Genomic DNA, 19,180 nt, shown 5'->3' with positions numbered 1-19,180 from the left:
AACAGTGACGCATGTGTCGTAAATGGTTTCTCTCCCCTCGTTGTGAATGTTTCTAGTTAGCCACGGCAGCTTGCTCGATGGGCCAGCGTTGGAGGCGAGCGGGCATCTGGGCACCCTAGGCCAGAGCGGCTAACAGGACGCATGTGTCGTAAATGGTTTCTCTCTCCTCGTTGTGGCATGTTTCTAGTTAGCCACGGCAGCTTGCTCGATGGGCCAGCGTTGGAGGCGAGCGGGCATCCGGGCACCCTAGGTCAGAGTGGCTAACAGTGACGCATGTGTCGTAAATGGTTTCTCTCCCCTCGTTGTGGCATCTTTCTAGTTAGCCACGGCAGCTTGCTCGATGGGCCAGCGTTGGAGGCGAGCGGGCATCCGGGCACCCTAGGCCAGAGCGGCTAACAGTGACGCATGTGTCGTAAATGGTTTCTCTCCCCTCGTTGTGGCATGTTTCTAGTTAGCCACGGCAGCTTGCTCGATGGGCCAGCGTTGGAGGCGAGCGGGCATCTGGGCACCCTAGGCCAGAGCGGCTAACAGGACGCATGTGTCGTAAATGGTTTCTCTCCCCTCGTTGTGGCATGTTTCTAGTTAGCCACGGCAGCTTGCTCGATGGGCCAGCGTTGGAGGCGAGCGGGCATCCGGGCACCCTAGGTCAGAGTGGCTAACAGTGACGCATGTGTCGTAAATGGTTTCTCTCCCCTCGTTGTGGCATCTTTCTAGTTAGCCATGGCAGCTTGCTCGATGGGCCAGCGTTGGAGGCAAGCGGGCATCCGGGCACCCTAGGCCAGAGCGGCTAACAGTGACGCATGTGTCGTAAATGGTTTCTCTCCCCTCGTTGTGGCATGTTTCTAGTTAGCCACGGCAGCTTGCTCGATGGGCAGCGTTGGAGGCGAGCGGGCATCCGGGCACCCTAGGCCAGAGCGGCTAACAGGACACGTGTCGTAAATGGTTTCTCCCCCCCTGTTGTGGCATTTTTCTAGTTAGCCACGGCAGCTTGCAACGAGCCATGTGTTCGATATTTTGTGCATTTCGTTTGCGTTGCAAGGCGTGTGTTTTATATTGTGTGCTTTTCTTTTGTGTTGTGATATGTTGCATCCGAAATGTGGCTTGAAAGTCACCTATTGGCTGAGGGTGTAGTATTGGCGGGAGGACAAGGAGTTGGGAGCGCGCTAAGGAAAACGCGGGAGGTTGGTTGGTGGCAGCCAGACAGATCAGTCGTGTGCGGCCGGTGGTGGTCCCGGGGTCGCGGAGTTGGAGAAGCGAATTCCTTGAGCGGCTGCCGGGCGGGTTGGCCATGTGGTGGCCGACGGTGGTCCGAAGTCGCAAGAGTTTTGAGTTTTGTCTTTTTTAGTTAAAGCGGAGAGGCCGAAATCTTTCGGCATATGTAAATCAGTTTTGTAAGTATTGCAATAAATAACTTTTGAGGAAAGCCTTTCCAAGTGCCAACGTCAGAAGACCTGCATGCCTGTCTCAAACTCACCAGTCGCAAAGTACATCCCCTGGGTCACTCACGAGACCCGCCCTCTACCACTCCACGTCAACAACAAGAGAGAGAGAGGGAAAATAATCGTGACTCCCTCTAAACATGTTCCCTCGGCATCTTCAATCTGTTCCTGCTTTCTTTGATCCATTTTACCCAGCCAGCTTATATAGTTCCAGAATTTTCTTGACCTCCCTTTGGTTGCATTGTGAACTTCAGTCAGCCGGTGATCAGAGGATTGCTTTATTTTAGCCTGGACGAGGATCTGCACTTGCTGTTTATTTTGTCGATAAGATTGGCCTATTTCCTCTTCAAATAACTGCGCCCTCTTTGCTTATCTGTGTTCCCGTGATGCCACCAGCAGTTGTTCGATGGCCTCCCTAATTTCCTTATTCCACGAACTTCTTGGCTTCCTCTTTCCTCTCCAGTGATTTACTCCGTTTACTTCTTTTATTTTTGTACTAATGAGTAGTTCTAACTGATAATAATCCCATTTTTCCATGTTTCTCTATTGCTTCCTCTATGCTAGCTGCTACTAGCGCTATTTGTTCGTTGTTTAATTTTCCGCCCTCTTTTTGACTCCCCTTCACTTCTTTTTTGATCGGGGTTCCAAACTGTAGAATATGTAATACGCTTATGATCACTTCCCACGCTGTACTTCCCCTCTTCGTCTATTTCCATTATTGCGACCTTGCTATACATCCCCTGAAACATTAGGCAATAGTCAATGGTCGTCTGCCTGTTACGGGATTCTGACGTGATTTGTCCCTCATGTTTAGTTTCTCTATTTGCAATAACTAGGTTGTGCCGCTCACAGAAGTCTAGCATAAACTTCCCGTTACCATCTGTGTATTCATCCAGATCCTCGATGTGGCCATTCATGTCATCCAGCAGAATAATATCGGCGCCTTCTCCAGACTGCTTTATATCGTCATTGAGACACTTAGCTAGATCCTTCTTCTCTTGCCTGCATTTGTCCCCTGTCCCTAAATAAACTACGCCTAGCCATGCCCTTTTACCGACAATTGTTCCTGATACCCATGCATGTTATTTGCAAGTTGACTTTATTCTTTACCAATTTGTTCGTTGATGTATCAGCATACCTACTCCTCCTTCATTCCTCCCCATTTTTGTTCTGTTGCTCCCTTCCCAGACGTAGCCATCATTAAACGGTGGGTCTTCTAGATCCCTGAGATGTGTCTCGCATAGCCCGGCCTGCCAGGCGCCAGCCGATTTCGGCTCCTAGCCTTCCATTAAAGTGGATGCCATCTCATGTAAAGCCTCCACCAAAGCCTGCTCTATACACTTCCCTGTTTATGTCTGCCACTTCAAAGCCTTTCTCCTGGCTTAACTTCCTTATCTCTCGATTAAAAGCCACAACGTCCTTGGTAACCTCTCCGTTCCGTCCTTGCACCTCCGGCGCTCTGCACACAACAGTCTGGACTGGCTGTGCTATTGCCCTTAAATCGTCAACTCCCTCGGCTAATCTCTCCACAACTTTTGCGGCTTCACCATTCAGGACATCATTTAGCCCCACCGCTACCAATACCAAATAGCGCTCTGCAACATTCTGAGAAAGTTGGCTTTTTGTCTCTCTCAGTACTGCGTCCATTGTCCTGCCTGGGAGTGCCCGGACTGCTGCTTGCTTATCACCCTTTCCACCCTCCATTGTAGTCCTTTTGCAGCTACTCATATTTGAGTCACCACCGATAAGCGCTAGGGTATTCCCTGCCTCCCTCCTAGCTTCCAGATTATGCTGCCTCTTATCAGCGACTGTCGCCTCATTCCATGGGGTTAGCTTGTTTCCTTTCTTTCCATCACCTCCAGACTTCCTAGCTGCCACGAGTGCATAGCTGTTCCCGTCTGAACCTGCCTGACCTGCTTTCCTATTGCTGTCCATGCCAGTGCACGCCCCATCCACGTGGCTTGCGCTCGTATGTCCGTGAATGTGGCTTTGCATGGTGGTGCCAGCCGATGCCACGGCCTCGAATGCGTTGGGTGGCACCTGGAAACTCTTGTGCGCATGCGCGGCCTCTGCAATCAAGTGCGCTGTTGCTCGCAGCTGGAGCTGATCATGCAGGCCACGGCGCATGCATTTTGAAGGCTATATTCCCGCATGGGTCGTAGAAAGTTCGGGTGCGGCCCATACACAGATTATTTTTTTATATATTCTCTTCGGAAAAACAGGATGCGGCCCATACACGGGTGCGAACCTTACACACGTTTATATGGTATGTCAGCTCAATCCTAGACGCAAGTGGATGTCAAGGCTAGTGCGACTTGGACGCTGAGCGCTCTGTGTACATGCGGACGTCAGCATTGCATTGCACACACACACTTTGCGCATATCGGACAAACAAGACAAACTTACTTGTGACACATGTAGACAGATGTTCATAATAGAGCAGATTTCATCTGCAACTTGAGAAATGAAGAAAGAAGCATTTTACTGCACTTAGCAGCAAACACTTTTTGGTATCCCAGCTTGCTCTCGGGGGGGAAAATGCCGTTTTGGATTTTTCATGCACCTTTGGGCATGAAACAAGCTGCAACATTGCAAGCTTTCCGTTCCTTTAATGCAATAAATGGCCGTCTTCAAACCCGTGTACGGTGCGTGATAGCCTTAGCCACTGTTGCACCATGAAACTCACTTTTGTTTGACAGGGTGACACTTTAGTTGTGCATGGCCTAGTTTCCAGATGTGTCCTTGTGCATTTGCCTCTCTTATCTCTTCAGGCGAGGGAGGTGGCGAGGAGGCAGCCTACAGCTGCAAGAAGTGCAAGAGTGCAGCAGCGGTGCATCGTGCAGACACAGAGTGCCAAGTGTATGTGCTACCCACGTCGTTCAATAGGTCTACTCAGCTCTGCGCACGACTGGGTGTCAAGTCTGTGCAGTGTGACTTCGTTGCGGACTGTTGTGTGCGCAGAAGGACTTCAGCAATGACACAGACGGAGACAAAAGGTGCTTGGTTGTCTTGCTCTCTCTCTCTTTTGTTTCTTATTGTAATTCATTTGAATAGATTAAAAATTAAGGCCATTGAAGTCCAAAAATGATATGGTACAGGTGGTCATCACGGCGAATGCTCGCTCTGTTTTCTTTTTTTTGAAGTCTGCTAGTAAAGATGCAACTTTTGTTTCACATTTCATAGGGGAAAGCAGTGGCACTTTTAATGTACCATCTTCACTTTTGCCAGCCCGGTTACTGTTCTGCAGGACAGTGGCTTCTCTCATGTCCCGTGAATCGATCCCGTCCTGTGGCAGCTGCAGCCACCCTTTGGCTGCAGATTTCCCCATTTCTTTTTGGCACGTAGCTTTCTGCCTTCCCTTGCAATCCACTGCGATCCCCTCACCCACCGCTGGTTGTTTGCTCCCGCACTATGTGCCTTGCCCATGGCCCCTTCCTCTTCTTGATCTCAGCTGGGTTCATGTCTCAATCCACTCTCCTCTCCTCCCATTCCTTAATGAAAACCCCATCCTTTTTCTCTCTCCGTAAATCACTGTGCAACCCTCGATTTAATCTCAGGCCTGTGCTCTGCATAGGAGCCCATTTGTCAAATTCTTAGCATTATTGCTCACCTTCACCTGATGGAAGAATTGTGTTGTTTGCAGGATTTCAAAAAGATCCAGGTTTTCAAGAAAGCCCCAGAAGTGTAGGTTGTGCACAGTCTGTCCTTGCAGCAGTCTCTTGCTATGCTAGCTGAACCGCATGCTGATTAATGCCAAAGATCTTCAGCATACCAACCATGCTCAGGTATTGACTCTTTTTAAGCCAGGGGAACCCCGGTGGCTTTCGGAATGTGTTGAGGCACCCCAAGTGTTTTGGCTGTTGTCCCTTTCTGCCTAGTATGATGCAAGAGCAGGCAAAGAGCCCCTCAGAAAATGCCAAAATTAAATGAATGCCTGTCTGTATAGCGCAACAGTGTGCTCTAAGCAAGTGCAGTGTAATCAGTCTCAAAGTGGGTAAAGGAAGGGTGGAGGTGGAGGAATTCATGGATCTAGGTGCTTGGGGAACGCAAAAGGCACTTGAGGGAACCGTTTTCATGGAGCCAAACTGTAGAACCGCTGCTCAATATCAGCCGAGTGGCTTCCAGCTAGTCGAGCTCTGTTCCTTCTGTATCATGTAAGGCATCCGGCATTTAGAAAACAACCACCAGTGACTAGATGGAGGACACTGGCGTAGTGTGAGAAGCATGCAAGACATCTCTGTTTGGTGCTAGCTTGAAATGACCGGTGATCAGGTTATGAGGAACGGAACGGCATCGCAGATGTCTTATAGCCGTTGGAAACTTCACACTCACCATGAGCAAGCAAATGAAGGTGGTGAAGGGAGGGAGAGAAAGGAGGAATCCGTGACAGGATGCGCTCTTGTTTGCTACTCTGACACTTTGATCAGGCAGGTGGGCAATTAAAGTGAAGAGCATTTGACAGTGGTTCGGCTGACTGCTGTCCTCAATGACACAAGCATGAGGAATGCTAAGCTAGGTGACTAGGGGATGCACAGGCCCTTTGGGATTGTGGGGACGGAGTGATGCGCCACCGTTGTCAGCCGGTCGTACCTCTGGCCACTTTCATCTACAAATGCCCCTGTGGATTTTGGGTGGGCCAATCACAGACCCCTCATGACTGACGTCTCGTGGGCCACATGCTGTATGGCAGGATTCGTGCTGAGAGACCAACACTGGACATCACAGCAAGCTGTGGGAATGGGGATATTTAAAGATGTAATTTATCAGCTCACTTTTGAGGACTTGTGTGCGGCATCAACCCTCAGTGACATTTACATAATACATGCATGGCCGCTTTCGAAAGAGTTTCTTGGGCTCTTTAACTGGAGAAAGGACTTATCACGGGTGTCTCAGACCGCGTTTCTTTGATCTATATTTAGGTTCCCCGAGGACCTAAAGCCATGCATGCCTAGTCCCCCACTTTTATTACAGCACTAATCTTGCTGTAATTGCTTATAGTGGACTGTTTCACTGCACAGCCAGCCAGTATGCATCGAGTTTGGGCATTTTTTTTGGGGCTTGCTCATCTGCATGCTCTTTTTAACATTCCGTGTTGGGCAAGGAGGGATTGAAGTCAAGACAGACCTTTTCATATTCGCAAAGCCACATTGGACTTCCCGAGCTTCAAACCCCTGGAATAGATTGACAACTGCTGCTTGAGTCTAGTGTTGCAGCTCAGAGGTAGCATTTGAAATGGCGATGCCGCCCGCTGCCATGGTTTTATTGGATCACTCTGCCTGCAGGCTCTGTGTCTTGCATGGTGCAGGAGCCAATTCCAGTGGCTCCACTGGATCCACGCTGCATCGCGTGTGGCTTGGAGCGATCCCACAACACTGTGCTGCATCCTCTACCCGTGCGAGAGCCCGATCGCCACAAATGGATTGACTTTATTCGACAGTGTCCCGGCCGTGGTGACTCGCTCCACTGGACACCACCGGAGCATGTGCAGAGCTTCGTATGCTCGCTGCACTTTGAGTCGAGCTCCTTCACACGCATCTTTCCAGAGAAGCGCCTTAGGCCCAGCGCCATTCCTACCTTGTACCCAAAGCGCGCTCTCATCACCACTATGGGAGCGGTGACGGCACCGGAAGACGGCACAGGGACGCATGTTACTGATGTGCAGTGGTCGCATCATGCCTTACACGCTATTTGAAGATGCCAGTGCCTCGCAGCTGAGTGACTCAAAAGTTACCGTGCAGTGGTGCCATCAGTAGCTGTTGGTGTTGCAACCTTCCTCAGTGAGTGCCACGTTGGTGCAGTGATGCCATGGCACAACTCACCTCTGAAGAACTGGAACCTTGCGGCACATCTCCAAAGCTGTATCAAACTGATCGGTATGGTATGTGGTGCTGAATGTCCCAAAGTGACACATAGGCTATGAGGGACGCCGCAGTTGGAGTGCGGAAATTTCGTCCACATACCATACCTACTAACATATTGTCAAGCATCACTAGAAAGTGCATGTTTTTCTGCGGCTTTGCAGCTTGCTGTGCTCGTGCTCCCTTCCTGCTGTTGAGTTCGGCGAAGTTGGACATGGGGGAGGATTCACTGAAAACCACCGCGAAGGTGAATGAGCCCTCTGGAAGAAACGTGGCTGCAGGAACATCGGGTGCAGCGACGATAATAGCGTCCCCACGTGTTCGAACAGGTCATCGGGTGCAGCGACGACAATAGCATCCCCACGTATTCGTTCCGGTCATCAGACGACGAAGGTTAAGATCAGTGTTGCCCTCTTCAGTCACGCTGGAGTTGAACAATTGCCCGAGTGCCGTGCCTTCGACAGAGATTCCGCCTTCCGGTCATCAGTACAAGATCTTTCAACCCCTGCTGGGAGACAGCCTGCATTCCTGTGTCACGCAGGCGCCTTCCAGGTCCACTTGGGCGCGGTCTGGACACACGTGCGCGCCCACCTGGAGGCCGCGTGGACAGCAACATGACCGGGTCCTGTTCCCTTTCCCTCGACCGAGCTGCAAGAGAACATCAGGACCGCCCGGCCGTGGGTGGGACCATCAGTGCCATCGCGTGATTGGACATCATTCTTCGAACTGTATTCCCCAGCTAGGGATCTGGGGAATACGAAGTGTATTTAACGAGCTGCTGGTTTGGTACCAGAGAGAGCCCCCTCTTGAAAGATACCCTTTGCTGGGAGAGACTCCCGACTGCTAAGGAGCCCTCTTTACTGAGAAGCACTCTCAGTTGCCCTTACTTGCACATTATGTAAATAGTCTTTGTATAAAGTTTTCCAAGTTTTCTTCCTCCGATCGTCCTCGTCTCTTCACTGGCCCAGTCACGCTACCTGAATCCCAACAAGCTTCTGTTGTGACATCTAAAGAAATGAACATTCTTTATCACAACCTCTATGGTGACACAGCTTGCTTCCCTTGTCAACTTCAGCCAGACATATGCCGTTCTTGCATGTATTTGACCAGCATGAGACGTTTTCCTCTTATTTGAGATTACGTTTTTCATTGCAGCCTGATTGTCATGTTAGAAAAGGTGTACCTTTGCTATATTTTAGCACCTATCATCACTAGATGCACCTTCGGAGTGAAACTTGTCTCAGAGGGATTAAATGCATGGTCGGTCAGAGCAGGTTGGTGTGACCGCAGATGTTGTTTCTCTGTGATCCTCATTTCCATTTGACTGTGCCATTGCATTTCTCTCTAAATGTGAAGTTACCCTTGTTACGTTTCGCCTACAACGCGCGGTATAGCCGGCACGGATGCAACGGACGCCGGGGCTTCGTTCAAAGTGGCGGTCATTTTGGGCCCGTTCATCGCTGCCGCAACGCCTCCCGCCAAACGCGTCCAGGCAGGTTTCAATGCCACGTGTCGTCGTGTGTGCGTGTGTGTGTGTGTGCATGTTGGTGCCCACGCTTGTCAAAGCGCGGCAGCCGGGGAGAGGAGCTCCCCAACTGGGAGGCGAGGAGGTCTGACCGGCGCCGGCCCGGCGGACGCGCCCGTCACGTCTGTACATGTCCGTGCGTCGCCGTCTTGTGCGACTCATCCCAAGCCGTTCCTTCTTGCCCTCGACTCCGAGGGTATAAAAAGACAGCTGCGCCGGACGCCAAGGAGAGACTTCGATTTTCTTCCTTCGAGTAACGTGGTCGCCCTGACCGGCTGCTCTTTTGCGATGCCAGAATAAACAAGTTGTTCTGTTGCCAGTCGACTCATCCTTTGCCGGGACCTTCGGATGTTTCCAGCTTTGCCCCAGGCCGCCAGGCCAACGCTACCCTTGGGGCTTGCAACCCTTTTGCAACAACTGGTTGCCAGCGGTGAGATCGCGACAACGAAGGCCAGCAGCGAAGATATGCGGTCAACTGTATGCTGAGCAGCTCAACGACCATCCGGGAGCAGTGCAACGAGCCCTGTGTGATGACTGGTTGCCTGCAGCGGAACGACTGCGCTGAATTCTTGGCTGCGAGGTTTGGTGAGTGCGGGACTTTCTTCTTCTGAGTTTTGCCAGGCTTTTGTTAGTGTCAGAAACAGAGCTGGTAATTGTCGTTGTCGTTGCTGCCGGGTTAGTTTGCGGCAAGACAATAGTAGGCAGTAGAGAAAGCAGCATTCGGAGCAGCCATGGATTTGAAGTCGTTGCGCAAACCGAAATTGCTGGAGCTTGCAAGAGAGTTGGGTCTGGATGTCTCAGACAAACTCAGAAAACCAGAACTGCTAAGGGCTATTCTTGAGTTGGAGGCTGAGGATGACGAGCTGTCGGAATGCCTTGAGACCATTGAGGAGAGGGAGCAAAAAGAAGAGAAAGACGAGCGCGAACGTAAAGAGCAAAAAGAGAAAGACGAGCGCGAACGTAAAGAGCAAAAAGAGAAAGACGAGCGCGAACGTAAAGAGCAAAAAGAGAAAGACGAGCGCGAACGTAAAGAGCAAAAAGAGAAAGAAGAGCGCGCTTTGGAAATGAAGCGTCTCGAGGTAGAGATGGAACGCGCTCGTAATGGAAGTCAGGCACATGGTGCAGGAGAACGAGTATCGTTCAAAATGACTGACCTGATGCGGCCGTTTAAGCTTGGAGAGGACATTGGTTTGTTCCTGGTTAACTTTGAGCGAACGTGCGAGAAGCAGGGGTTCTCTCGGAAAACGTGGCCACAGCGCTTGCTCACTTTGTTACCCGGCGAGGCGGCCGACGTAGTCGCTCGCTTGAAGAGAGAGGAGGCAGAGGATTTCGACCAAGTGAAATCGAGTCTGCTAAAAACGTACAGGCTGTCAGCGGAGGTGTTCCGTCGGAAGTTTCGGGAAAATGAAAAAGGCAGAAGTGAGTCATATACAGAGTTTGCCTACAGGCTTATGTCAAACATGCAGGAGTGGCTCAAAGAAGAGAAAGCGTTTGGTGACCACGAGAAAATTCTGCAGTGTTTCGGGCTGGAACAGTTTTACAGTCGGTTACCTGAGAACGTGCGGTACTGGGTCTTGGATAGGCCAGACGTTAGTACAGTGGCTAAAGCCGCCGAGCTAGCCGAGGAGTTTGTGACGCGTCGGGCTCGCGGAGCTAAGGACGGTCAAAAGGGTGAATTTGGCTCCAAGTCTGAGAGGCCGAAGTTCACACCCATGAGAGCAAGGGGGGACACACGTAGTGCGGATGCGAGTGAAAGCAGTCCGACCGAACGTAAGGAGACGGCGGCAGCCGAAGCCGAACGCAGAAAGCGGTTCCAGAGGAGGCAAGCGCGCGTGTGTTATACGTGCCAGAAGCCGGGTCACTTTTCGGCGCAGTGTCCAGAAACAAAAAGAGAAGTCGTGTGTTTGTCATTATGTAGCACTGACGAGAACATGAAGCTTCTCGAGCCTTACATGCGAGACTTCCTCGTGAACGGGAAAGAGTGCCAAGTGCTTTGTGATTCCGCAGCTACAATGGATGTAGTTCACCCCTCTTACGTAGAACCCGATATGTTCACGGGCGAGTGCGCATGGATCAAGCAAGCCTTGGAAGCTCATAGCGTGTGTCTGCCCGTAGCAAAAGTGCTTATTGAAGGACCTTTCGGAGCACTTGAGACGGAGGCCGTAGTGTCATCTATGCTGCCCCCCCAGTACCCGTACCTATTTTCGAACAGGTCCGATCACCTCCTGCGCGAGAAGGGGCTTTTGTTTGGTGAGGCTAGCGTTCAGGCCTTAACCAGATCGAGAGTTCGGGAGCTCGCTGCAAAGGCGGTAGTTGCGGGGCCGACGTTGTCGAACAATGAGAAAGGGTCGGAGGCGCAGCAAGCTGATATTCAGAGCACGTCCGAACTGAATAAAATTGAGCCTGTAGCGCTGAAGGCACTAGGTACTGGAGAGGAAATGCCCGACACGGGCAAGTTAGAAGAGCTTCCGGTCGAGCTTCCGGGACTAGGCTCAGTGACGAACAGGGAAGACACTGATCAGGTCATTAGTGACTTAATAATTAAAGCACCGCTGTCGGCTGAGCAGAAAACCGAACTACACCAACTCTTACAAGAGTTTCAAGGTCAGTTCTCTGAGAGGCCTGGTAGGACTTCTGTCCTTACTCATGATATAGAACTTACCTCCCCAGAGCCAGTACGATCCAAGGCGTACCGGGTGTCACCCCGCCAGCGCGATATTATGGAAGCTGAGGTAAAGAAAATGCTACAGCTCGGTGTTATTGAGGCGGGTGAGAGTGATTATACCTCCCCTTTGATTTTAGTTGAGGTACCGGGCAAGGAACCTCGTCCTTGCGTCGACTACCGCAGGCTTAATTCCATCACTAAGGATCAAATTTATCCGATCCCTAACATCGAGGAGCGCCTTGAGAAAGTTAGTAGCGCTCAGTTTATTTCCACCCTAGATCTTGTCAGGGGTTATTGGCAGGTTCCACTTACAGTAGAGGCTAGTAGGTATGCGGCGTTCATTTCACCAATGGGAACATTCCGTCCTAAAGTTTTGAGTTTAGTTTGAAGAACGCGCCATACTGCTTTTCAAGCCTCATGGACAAAGTGTTGCGGGGACAGGAAGAATTCGCTTTACCGTATTTAGACGACGTAGCGATATTCTCCGCATCCTGGTCTGAGCATATGGCACACTTGCGGGCAGTGCTAACCCGGCTGCGCGAAGCGGGCTTGACAGTCAAGGCTCCCAAGTGCCAATTAGCACAGGCCGAGGTTGTCTACCTCGGTCACGTGATTGGACAGGGTCGTCGCCGGCCCTCTGAAATAAAGGTGGCCGCTGTGCGAGACTTCCCGCAACCGCGTACGAAGACCGATATTCGGTCGTTCTTAGGTGTCGCCGGCTACTATCAGAGGTACATCCCCAGGTACTCCAATATCGCGGCTCCCCTGACTGATTCTCTAAGAAAAACAGAGCCCCAAACAGTCGTCTGGGGCGAGACAAAGGAAAGAGCTTTTAGCGCCCTAAAGAGCGCCCTAACAAGCCAGCCTGTGCTACGATCGCCTGACTACACAAAAGGGTTCGTTGTTTAGTGCGATGCTAGTGAGCGAGGCATGGGCGTTGTACTGTGCCAACGGGAAAATGGAGAAGTGGAACACCCCGTCCTGTATGCTAGTCGTAAGCTGACCTGTCGTGAGCAGGCGTACAGCGCCACCGAGAAAGAGTGTGCATGTCTCGTGTGGGCCGTTCAGAAATTGTCATGCTACCTAGCCGGCTCGAGGTTTATCATTGAGACGGATCACTGCCCTCTCCAGTGGCTGCAGACCATCTCTCCCAAAAATGGCCGCCTCCTGCGCTGGAGCCTCGCTTTGCAACAATATTCCTTTGAGGTGCGTTACAAAAAGGGGAGTCTCAACGGTAACGCCGATGGCTTAAGTCGAAGCCCCTAACGTGGGAATCCTCCTCAAAGTTGTTTGTTACTGATGTTTTCTTCCTGAGGCAGGATTTTTAACATATTGCTTTTGTTTAGTGTTTCTAAGTGATTATGTGCTTTCTAGTGCAATTTTCCAATTTGTGGACGCGTTCTGAGTGCTGCTTGACTACTGTAAGGAACTAGGCAGTAGTATAAAAGGGGAAAGAGCCTGGCAGAGCTTAGTGAGGGTTGTTTCGTGCTTGCTGACTGAGCGGTTGCGTTTCGGCGTAGTTCTAACGCTTGCTGGGAACGAGCACAAAAATGGCAACTCTCCTGAAGTCACTTTGCAGTGCCCTGTGTGATCCTGAACTTGAGAACGAGGCTTTCTCTGTGCGCTACGCTCAAGCAACGTCGAGGGACGACCGGTTTCGTTTACGAGCATCATCGAGCGACATCCCTCCGGACAGCGGATGCAGTCCCCTGACCATCGGGATCTCCTTCTCCCGGCGGGGCGGTCTGTTACGTTTCGCCTACAACGCGCGGTATAGCCGGCGCGGATGCAACGGACGCCGGGGCTTCGTTCAAAGTGGCGGTCATTTTGGGCCCGTTCATCGCTGCCGCAACGCCTCCCGCCAAACGCGTCCAGGCAGGTTTCAATGCCACGTGTCGTCGTGTGTGCGTGTGTGTGTGTGTGCATGTTGGTGCCCACGCTTGTCAAAGCGCGGCAGCCGGGGAGAGGAGCTCCCCAACTGGGAGGCGAGGAGGTCTGACCGGCGCCGGCCCGGCGGACGCGCCCGTCACGTCTGTACATGTCCGTGCGTCGCCGTCTTGTGCGACTCATCCCAAGCCGTTCCTTCTTGCCCTCGACTCCGAGGGTATAAAAAGACAGCTGCGCCGGACGCCAAGGAGAGACTTCGATTTTCTTCCTTCGAGTAACGTGGTCGCCCTGACCGGCTGCTCTTTTGCGATGCCAGAATAAACAAGTTGTTCTGTTGCCAGTCGACTCATCCTTTGCCGGGACGTTCGGATGTTTCCAGCTTTGCCCCAGGCCGCCAGGCCAACGCTACCCTTGGGGCTTGCAACCCTTTTGCAACACCCTAAATACCGTTGCAGATCTATGTCCTGCAGCTAGCAGACCTGGGCCTCACCTCATGAGGATTCTTCTCTGTGAGGCGAGGGTGAGGCAGGACTAGTGCCCGTAAATTTGTGAGGGTGAGGGTGGACAGAGCTGATGAGGTGAGGGCGGAAAAGATTTGCGGGTTGAGGGTGAGGGTCTGTTACAAGGTTTGTAGCAATGATTGCAGGACACGCTTGGATACAGGGACGACGACTGAAAAAATTATGGAGAGCTCTTCAGTCTACTTATGTGCTTTGAATGCGAAAGCATTCTTTTTATTATTTCCATTTAATCTTTCAATTTTCCTGTTCCTTTCTAATCACACACCTGCTCTCAGCATACAGTCGAAGGCAACACATATACTGTGTTAACCTTTGTTTGCCAAGAGGTCGAAGTAATGCAGTTTTGTAGCCTATGGAAATAAAGAAAAAAGTTGTGGCCTATGGGTTGCGTGCTTGCCTCACAATCGTTAAATCAATTCCCCGTGCGTTTGCAAGGTATTTTATTTTTCTTTGATACCACAGTGACGTCATCTGGGATTTTTGGGACTGCTGCAGCTGGGCAACGCCAATGCTGGGTTTCGTCGCCGATGAGCTGTACAATGCTTTTGCATTAAAATAACTGAAGAAAATCTATAGACTAACGACAGGGTACAAACACCTTCTTTGGATGACCATTCTGTTCTCCAGAGGCGTTTCGAAATCTCCTCCATTTCGGCTCATGCGGACCCCGCACAGGCGTATGACTGGGGGTACTGTTCTAGACAGGGGCTACACATGCAGCTGCATGGTGGAGACCTGTTCAAAGATTAGTGTGCTTGAGAGCTTGCTGTCTAACTTCAGGCACCCTGTTTATTATAACATTGCGCATAAGTTTGGTATATGGGGGTTTAACATCCCAAAGCGGCTCAGGCAATGAGGCACACCGTAGTGAAGGGCTCTGGAAATTTCAACCACCTGAGGTTCTTTAGCGTGCATGGACATCGCACAGTACACGAGCTTCTAGAATTTCCCCTCCTTCGAAATTTGACCGCCGCGGCCGGGATCGAGCCCCCATGTTTCGGGTCAGCAGCCAAGCGCCATAACCACCGAGCCACCGTGGCAGCTCACTGCACATAAGAGGTACAGAGCTTTCTCTCGCATTTCTTTGCCAAGAGTGCAAGGGCTGTTTGTTACTTGGGGCTCTCATTTCTTCACCGTTTCTTTTTGTGTTATTCAAGCTGAGGGCAAAGGAGCTGTCCACCAAGCTTAAATTCAAGCACCTAGCACAGTCCATGGATAAGAGCACATTCCCCCCAGGACAAAAATGTTCTTCGCAGCTAGAACTCAGAAATGGATTGTGCACTTTGTGTTATCATGCCTGAAAAGGGAATTTGGCAGAAATCCATCTCGGCGTATATTAAAATCAACCTACATATCCTCTGTGTGGTTGACCGATTTTTGATCAAGAGCTCCTTGGCGGTGCTATATTTTCTTGAGGATCAGACCCACCGCTTCTCAGCATTTTTGCTGACATCAAGGACTTGTTTTACTCCATCCTTCAGGAGGAATTGTTTCTGATGTTCAAGAAGCATTGAAAACCGTGGTGTTCTGCCTTTTTAGAACCATGCCGGTGTTCCGGATAGTGGATTCCTAGAGTTTAGTGCTAAACTTTTATCCTCATTCTATCTTCTACGTCTTGGAAGAAGCATGTTCATTCAGACATGGGCTATGCATTGGGTCCTACATTGCCAGTGTTCTCAGCGACCTGTTTCTCTCATCTGAGAAACAGGGTCTCTTCCTGCTCGTAGAAGCCTTCCGAGCAGTCGACAAGACTTTCAGGTACGTCGATGCTTTTGGATCATGTCTATGAACTTTTAAAACACTCTCATTGACCCATTAATTTCCTTTAAAACACTATATTAATCGAATTTCTTGACTGAAGGCTGGCTTTTCATTCCACCCATGATTTCTGGGCCTGTGAATCAAGGCAGGTAAAACCTGTTCTATCGTATTATTCGGCTGGGTACCGCCAAACCTGTGAAAAGAAGCACTATCAAATTGTCACATCTCAATGCACATGACAGATGCTGTATTGATTCCATGGAATCCGGCTTAAGCGAACACGTTGAGTGACTCATCGCAGCCTTGCTTCCTCCCATGTCTTAAAATCCACGGCACTGAACCTGAAAGTTCTGTTAAGAGGCAGCTCACTTAAAAGGATTCGTCGCAGGGCGTTCCTCCAAGAAAAGAGAAGGAAGAAAAATATTACAGCCGATTTAGCTTACTTGGACAAATATGAAGCATGTGCGCTATAGCGCGTCGTGTTTCATTTTGCTTTCAGCTTCAGGCAGGCCTCAGTGGTAGCACACTGTATAATTTTCGGGCAGCTTAACGCACCTTAAAGGGACTATGCAATGAGTAAAATGTCGCTTGTAAATGTTTTCAATGCTTAGAAATGATGCTAAGAAGCATTCACACCAAGTATGAGTCTTCGGAAATGAGCCGGCAATTTATTATGAATTTTTTAAAAACCGTATTTTTTAAAATTCACGGGCCGATTGGTGTGCTCGTAGTGACCGATTTTGAAACTAAAATCGTGAAAAAAGACGTCGCTATACCCATGACGTCACCAGGCCACTACGCTGTCATTCGCTGGAGCCACGGCAGCCTTGACATCACGGGCACACTTCCGGCAGCCGTGAAAATCGTCTGCTCGTGCCGCCGCGCGACCCTCTGGGGCAAGCGCGAGCCAGGGCATTGCCTTCGCGCATATGGTTTCAATTTTCCTCTGCCGCCTCCGTCTGTCGGGAGTTCCGGAGCCACTCTCACGGCTCTTCGTGCGCACACATAGGGCTCGATGCCCATCATGGCCGTAAGAGCGAGCTGTCGCGCCTCGAGTTCTGGGTGGTATTACTGCTAACTACAACAGACACCAAGCAAAGAAACCCGACGCGCTCCACAATCACGCCGCCGACACTGCTGCTGGGATGCTAGGAGCGACAACCGGAAGTTGCAAAAGGAACGTCAGTGGATGACGCATTCATGGGTGGGGCCCAGTCCCAGAGCTGTTTTCTTTATTTTTGTCTGGTGCCCCGCGTGTACGAGTTGAGGGGGGAGAGGAGGAGCGTAATATTTAATCGTCTATATCTTCGGTGTGATTGATGCTAGCTTAAAAATTCTTGCCTTGGGGAGACGAGTAATGAATGCCTATCTCTTGTCTGCTTTACGTAATCTCAATTAATTTATTGCATAGCCCTTTTAAGAGGGAATGCAATGGTGGTGTGGTCTGGATCCATTGCGTACGAAGGGAAATCAATGAAGGCAACACGCAATGAACAACACGTGAGAGCGTTAGTTAAATACTAGGGGTCAACGCTTGCGATGATTGGTTGCGGCTATAGCATAGTGCTCTTATGCAGTGCCCAGCGAAGCTGTTCTGTTCACGCCGCCGTGGGTTCAAAACTGAAACGCGACGCAGTATTAGCCACATTTATTTTACCTCTCTAGGTCCAGTTGGCTTCAAACACTCAAACAACGAGTTTTTTTCGTGATTGGAAGCCTTAGTGCTAGCGCACTACAAGGAAGGCGCACCACTATTCCTTATATCCACAATTTCTTGTACCACCTAAAGAGAATCGGGCAACATGCCAACGTGTACGTTACGTTCCGCGCTCCTAAATGGCTTTCTAGGCTTTGCAATCTTGTAAACCTACCTAACAGAGAGAGAAGTGCATGTATCATGTACCAGAGACTGCAGTTCGTGCCGTGCAGTATCGTAGTTGACTCCGTTCCCTTAATCTGTGGCACAGTCTACACTGACTTATGTGTTAGGTGCGCCAATGACTGCTATACGTAAACACGAACTGAACATGGAAAGAGTGATTTCTGGGCACTGCAGTGTCCACTGCTTGATTTCCGGCTGCATGCCATGCCTCAGAAACAGCTGTCTAATAACAAAAGGCAGCAATCAACTTATCAGAGAAATCATTAGAGAGAGCCATAAAAATTGATAGCATCAAAGGCCGCTGCGTGACAGTCTCTTCGATCACCTTCACTGAAAAAGAAAGGCTTACGGTTTGGTCTATGGGGGTTTAATGTCCCAAAGCGACCTAGGCTGTGAGCGACGCTGTAGTGGAGGGCTCCGGAAATTTTGACCACCTTGGGTTCTTTAACGTGCACTGCCATTGCACAGTACACGGGCCCCTAGAATTTCGCCTCCATCGAAATTCAACCGCTTTGGCCAGCATCGAACCTGCGTCTTTCGGGTCAGCAGCCGAGCGCATGCATAACCACTGAGCCACCACAGTGGCTCGAAAAAAAAAAAGGGGGGCTTACCTTGCGCTAACGAAAATTGTCATCGAACAGAGGTTCTTCTTTCTCCTGTCCCATTGTCGTCCATGTGTCTTTTTTTCCTTCTTCAGTCATCGGTGTTCTTGCCTTTCTCTGGTTGTTTTCTTTCAGGGTAGACCTTTACACCATGTTGTTTTTGTCATTTGTTTTTCAGGTTTTCTTTCTGCCCCATCCACCCTTTTCCTTGGTGGATTTTTATTTTGAAACAGAATGGCCTTGACCCAGGTTTTTTCCCAGCCATCCCACATCTCCGCTTCCCTACTCTGATTGCTGATTGTACTCTGCTTGCAGCGCATTGGTTAATTTGTGGCTTCACTCCGTTCTGCGCTCACAGGTGGTCTTCGCACTTCGAGCCTTCGATGTTTCTTGAAGGTGCCTTGCTTAGGCAAACTTCTCGAGGCTGGCCATTTAGAAGTTCCACTAGTGTGGTGTTTCGCCCAATGCTTTTATCATCTGTTTTACTTTTTGTTTTTCATTTTTTTTCCTCTTGACTGTTTTCGCTCCTGTGCAGTCATGTCCTTTGTCACCCTACCGGTTTCGGCCCTCGCTCTACAAAATAAATACAAACTTGAAAGTCAGCGCCCATCTCTGTCTCTCGCTGTGTCCTGCCTCTACCTTGCTGTATCTTTTTGCTTTCCTTTCGAGATCTAGCTTGAGTGTCTGTGCGCCGCTCCTTTAGATAGCCTTTCTTTACTACGAGGACACGGCGGCAGGAAAAACGCAAGCTGGGCAGTTTTCTTGAGAAGGTGATCAATGCCGGTAACGCGTGCGAGGTCAGCAAGGGATCTGGCAGGAAAGCGCGCCTCCGGCCAGGGTCTGACACATCGAGTGCAGTAACGGTGGCCCCGAAGATGAGAGGCCCAGGCTCATCTGCATTCGCGACACCACAGCAGCCTCAGATACTTGTCTGCTGAATGGCTAGCCCGGCAGTGCTTGTTACAACCGAACCTAGCTAGTCCACAGATGCGCCACCACTTAACCTTGCTCTCTTGAACTTGTTTTTTGTTCACATAGTT

The 19,180-nt window shown here is 50.4% G+C and overlaps 1 protein-coding gene across 3 annotated transcripts in view; it reads left to right on the top strand.

The window, feature by feature from the left end:
* Window positions 1–8,236, top strand: part of LOC144106209 (uncharacterized) — a 39,296-nt gene extending 31,060 nt beyond the window's left edge. For all 3 annotated transcript variants that reach the window (XM_077638948.1, XM_077638946.1, XM_077638947.1), the window contains exons 3-4: window positions 4,211–4,435; window positions 6,722–8,236. In XM_077638948.1, coding sequence (XP_077495074.1) covers window positions 4,211–4,435; window positions 6,722–7,131 — 635 coding nt within the window. In that variant the 3' untranslated portion in view covers window positions 7,132–8,236. The remainder of the gene's footprint in view (window positions 1–4,210; window positions 4,436–6,721) is intronic.
* Window positions 8,237–19,180: the final 10,944 nt, after the last annotated feature.

Source organism: Amblyomma americanum, chromosome 10 (assembly GCF_052857255.1).
Source record: "Amblyomma americanum isolate KBUSLIRL-KWMA chromosome 10, ASM5285725v1, whole genome shotgun sequence".
Classification (NCBI taxonomy): Eukaryota; Metazoa; Arthropoda; class Arachnida; order Ixodida; family Ixodidae; genus Amblyomma; species Amblyomma americanum.
This window is presented reverse-complemented; position numbering and strand designations above follow the sequence as displayed.